The sequence below is a fragment of the Anarrhichthys ocellatus genome, unplaced genomic scaffold, assembly GCF_004355925.1.
Source record: "Anarrhichthys ocellatus isolate YVR2014 unplaced genomic scaffold, GSC_Weel_1.0 scaffold3, whole genome shotgun sequence".
Classification (NCBI taxonomy): domain Eukaryota; kingdom Metazoa; phylum Chordata; class Actinopteri; order Perciformes; family Anarhichadidae; genus Anarrhichthys; species Anarrhichthys ocellatus.
In genome coordinates this window covers 5,254,842-5,259,818 of record NW_022280033.1, presented here as the reverse complement: position 1 = coordinate 5,259,818, position 4,977 = coordinate 5,254,842, and the positions used below count along the sequence as shown (strand labels likewise).

Genomic DNA, 4,977 nt, shown 5'->3' with positions numbered 1-4,977 from the left:
TTAACCTCATGCCCTCTTTTTTTTCAGATAAGTATTTTCTCAATTAGCCTAGTCTGGCTCAGAGAGTACATACTTAAGAGTATACAATATACAGCTATTGGTCTATAATGTGACAGTGATTTATCCAGCTGAGGGTGTTGAACACAAATCTACTGATTACATTTGAGTGATTGAATCCCCATTAAGCCCAAACATGAGCCAACATGTGGGGAAACTGTTCCCAAGGACCCGGGGTGTTTGCTGGTGATCCTGTGTCTTTAGGGGGAGTTGCATAACCAGATTAAGGTAGTTGGTTTTAGGTTTCAGGGTCACTGAGGCCTGATTAGCTCTTTAGCTTTACGATCTAAAATCTGAATCACCTGAAGCAGCTTCCCAAACTCACAGATTCCTGAATGAGCTCCTGCATGGTGAGAGATTTTGAGGTCACCTGGGCTTTTCAGACCTTCATGGTCATTGAGACCAAAACATCATGGATGAATGGCTTAAAACCTGGTGACTGAGTGATTTCTGCTTTTTGAGGAAAGTGAAAAGTAATTAGCAGTTTATAAATAAAATTGTTGAACCTGCTCCGTGAGGAATTAAGAGCTTTGGCCAAAAAGTGTGTCAGCAACTGATTTGGTGCTCAGATTGTGTAAAATGTGTCAAAAGTCATAATGTTAATAATTTACAAATACTTTTTTTTAAACAGTCGAGTTCTGTGATAAAATCATTTAAAAAACACACCCAAAAAGGCAAAAAACATGGTATTTTTTATCTTTTTTTAAAGTTTTTAAGTAAGAAAAACAGCTATAAACGGTGTCACTCTGGTGATCCTTCACTGACTTGCTCATGGATGGATAAATAAAGGCTCCTGCAGCACCACCTACTGGTGAACTATATTCCTCTCAGAACACAAACAAACATATTTGTCAACAACTACAACTCCTCCTGTGAGCATTCATCAGTAGAGGCTGGTGTACAGACAGGTAATGAATGCTAACACAGTAAAACACAGTTGTAATAATATAAAATGTGTCTTCATTGGAGAAGTTATTACTGGTGACAAATACTAATAAAAAAAAAATTCTTTTAGCTGCCCTTAACTACATCAAGTCTTACAGTTTATTAAATATTTATAGTGCTTATAAATGCTGAATAGCGTTGTTTAAGTAAAGTTTTACCTGGACTTTTAGAAAATGTTACACATCTCATGGTTGAGCAGCCAAAAAGACTCATTAACTCCATTAATTGTTCTTATTTAAACTCACAACTTCTGCCAGATGTAAATCAACCAGCCTCAGGTTTGTTCTCACTCTTTACTTTAAAGGTTCAGTACAGTTGGTTTTTGCATTTTAATCTCTTTAACATGTTGTAAATGTGGAAGGCATACATTTGTCGAATTTCATCAAAATATGTGATAAAAGACGTTTGCATTGTTTCCAGATGATCCTCTACTGGAGGGATACGCTCCATCGTCCTCAATGACTGTAAACAATCACATTCGAGACGTTGTTTCAGCCCAGAAGTTCATGTTGCGTAACCACCGCAAAGATTCTTGTCGGCTTATATCAGCGCTACAATGCATTGTGGGTGATCCGAACAGCTCTAAACACAGATGTGAATGAAGCCAGATTTCATAACTTTCAGAGTCACAGTCAGGGAAACAGGTGGCCTCATCTGCAGCGTGAATAACGGCTTCAACAGGGTGACTTGCAAACAAAAACGTCAGCTAAAATAGAATAAATAATAAAGCACAATTGTCACAGTAAACTCTGGTGGATATTGAAGCTAATAAATATTTTTGTTTTTCATATTGCAGTAACAATCAGTGAGTGTTTCCCTTTCATGCGTCGTTGTTTACAAGAAACTCCCTAGGAAATTATTATTATATTAGCAATATACTGTTAAATTAAGCTTCACCGTGAATAGAAAAAGAATAGAATAGAATCTGAGTCCGTCAACACCAAGCTGTGAAAGAGTTGTTTAATATGTATGAGAGAAGCTGCTGCTGAAGGGAACAGCACGGCGGCTCCATAAAATGTTGCTTAATAAATATAGAATTAAATAAATACGTGCATCCTGCTACGCTCGGCTCTTAACTAACTAAAAGTGGTTCAGCTGTGTTCAGCGAGTACCAACAAATCACACAGATTCAACATCATTCAAACGCTGTTACATGAAATAGATATTAATGACAAAGACACCGTTTGTTCTCTTGATGTTGATAACAGTGTTGTTACTGGAAATAGTGACTCTTCCTGTTAGTTGGTACTGAGAACACGTGATGTTAACAGTGAAGACGGACGATTATAAAACATATTTTTGTGCTTCAGTGAAAGATAAAAATAAGAAACATTTCCCTTTTACTTCTCCTTACTCCAGTTTGGTTTCCCATTTTGTTTCCATTTCAGCCATTTTAAGGGGAAATCAAGGATTTAACACAAAAACATAACATTATGGCAGATGAAGTATGTAATCATTTTCGCCTCTGATTGGCTATTCCAGTCAGATCAATCATGTGATCCCCTGAGAACGTCTCTTTTACACACTGCTGTAGGGAAAAGAAAGTCCCTCAGTGCTCAGTCAGCAAAGGCCTTTTTGATAAACTCCGGTCCAAGTGGATTTTAAAAAAGTCAGTATTTCTGAGCGTGAGTCCCTAAGTGGTATTTCAGGTGTGCGCTCTGTAGGAACCCTCTGCCGCAGACGTCACACCGGTGCGGCCTCTCTCCGGTGTGGCTCCTCATGTGCTTCCTCAGATGTCCGCTGTGGGTGAAACTTTTGTCACAGTAGGAGCAACAGAAAGGCTTCTCGCCCGTGTGAATCCTCAAGTGGATCTTTAAGTCTCCCTTCCGGGTGCACTCTTTCCCGCACACATCACAGCGATGCAGTTTCACCCCGGCGTGGCCGGCCATGTGTTCGGTCAGAGCGGTGTTGCTTTTGCACTGTTTGCCGCACACGTGGCAACATTTGGAGCCCTTGTGTGAATTCAGGTGCACGTTGAGGCTTTCGGTGGACTCCAGGGTCGCGCCGCACACGGCACAGAGGACTCCTGCGTCCTTCGAATGCATGCGGAACGCGTGGTTTGTCAAGTGATGGCTGGAGGAAAAATACTTTTCGCACAAAAAGCAGCGATAGTCAGGTGCAGATAGATTCGAGTGAGACAAATCAAGGGATTCTCTGGATGTGATAAAGGAGCTCTGACCCCGGTCCGTCTGCGTTTGGTTCGACATCAAACTTGCAGCGGGTCTTTCGTTTTCTCTGCCATCTTGGATCAGAGTTTGTAAAGACAGAGTTGAGGCGAGAGGTAGCACAAAATGTACAGTTTTTGTTTCCTCCTGAAGTTGCTCCTCAGTCTCACTGGTTTGAGTCTGATGTTTAGTGTCCTCCCAGACAGATGACTGAGGTAGGCATGAGGCATCAGCATCCTTAAACTCTTGTTCTTCTTCTAGCTGACTGGCCCAGAGTTCATGAGCTTCCTCCTTGATGTGCCGAGGCTCTGGGTCCCTCTGAGGGACGCTGAGGCTCGGCTCCTGCTCACAGTGGTGCTGCTCAGGGGGAGGTTCCTCCTTACAGGTGAACGACTGACAAAAGTCTAGGAAAAGACAAAAAGTAAAGAATTTAGAAGTTCTGCATCTCCGATTCTTATTTCTTTAATAGTTTCATCACCAAGAACGGTTGTTTATGCTGCAAGAGAGGTCGGCAATATGAACTAAATCTAGACTATGGCTGCAGCTGATGAATATTTTCATTTAAGTTTAAATTGACGGATATTTTCCAGATTTTTTGATTGTCCAGGAAGTGTCAGAAAATAGTGAAAATCGCCCGTTATAATTTCCCACAGCTGGATGTGAAGTTTACCATCACGTATGACAAAGAAAAGCATCAAACACTCACCTTTAATGAGCTGGAAACAGCGAATGTGAAATGACGATTATTTGAGTAATAGTTGCATTGCAGCTCTAATTACAATATTGACAAAAGTATTTAAAATCTTAAGATAACATGTTAATGTTATTGAGACAAATGGTTACACATTAAATATAGTTAAGTAATTTTTTTTTTTTTCTGCATTAAATAAATTAACTCGGTTAAACTGTTTGTCTGGTTCTGGTTTCTTGTAATGTTTTTTAAAATCAGATTATACATTTATAGAAAAATACATACATCTATTAATATAAAAAACTAATACATGATTTTTTAAATCAATAGTTTCAGCATATATTTCCGAGTTTAACACACTTGTTGAGATATATATATATATATATAAGTTAATGAACAGACCTGTTTTGTGGTCCTGCAGCAGACCTCTGAGCCGCTCAATCTCCTGTTTTGAGCTGGAAGCGTCTTCTTCATATTTTGTTATCGTTCGTTCAAAAACCTGAAATATCTCCTCGACAGCAGCGGTCAGTCGCTCGTTCACAAAAGCCCGGAGAAGCAGCGGAGCAGACATCTTAAAGATAACGGTTTTATATGAACGCGGATCGCACCGGGGAGGAGGTTTTACAGAGTCGGTTTCCTGTGTTATTAGCCTACAAGCTACGGAAGTAACAATAACAACAAACCACAGAGGAAGAGAGTTGGCGCGTGTTCGGTAGCTGCTGCCCCCTGCAGGCCAACAGCGTAATTACTTCTAACGGTGGCAATAAGATGAGTTAATTAACCTTCATTGATCCCCAGCGGATACATTCTGTTGTTGTAGCAGCACAAGGACATAAATAAATACAAAATAAATAAAGACAGTACTAATTAAATAATAAGATTACTTTTTTAAAGTAAGGTTTTGAATGCAGGACTCTTGTAGTGGAGTTTTTTCCCCAGTGTGGTATTGATACTTTTACTTAAAAAGGATCTGAGTACTTCCTCCGCCGCTGTGCATTTTTAGAGGTAACTTTTACACTTTTTACTACACTACATTTATTTAACAGCTATATGTAGGCTACTAGTTTGTTTGATTTTAGGAGGGCAGCCAAAGTTAAACTGGGAATTCATGGGCAAAGA

At 39.7% G+C, this 4,977-nt stretch overlaps 1 protein-coding gene across 1 annotated transcript; it reads right to left on the bottom strand.

Annotated features, from left to right (window-relative positions):
• Window positions 1-757: 757 nt before the first annotated feature.
• Window positions 758-4,499, bottom strand: LOC116377337 (zinc finger protein 135-like). Its single transcript, XM_031838949.1, has 2 exons — window positions 4,261-4,499; window positions 758-3,571 (listed from the first exon to the last, which is right to left on the bottom strand). The coding sequence occupies exons 1-2, from the start codon at window positions 4,427-4,429 to the stop codon at window positions 2,613-2,615; spliced, it is 1,128 nt and encodes a 375-aa protein (XP_031694809.1). The 5' UTR covers window positions 4,430-4,499; the 3' UTR covers window positions 758-2,612.
• Between the last annotated feature and the right edge of the window lie 478 nt (window positions 4,500-4,977).

Excerpts from the sequence above, each read along its gene's own strand:
- LOC116377337 (XM_031838949.1), bottom strand. The coding sequence starts at position 4,429 with ATGTCTGCTCCGCTGCTTCTCCGGGCTTTTGTGAACGAGCGACTGACC. Across the intron at positions 3,572-4,260 it reads GCTGCAGGACCACAAAACAG|ACTTTTGTCAGTCGTTCACC; the intron begins GTCTGTTCATTA and ends GTCTTTTCCTAG.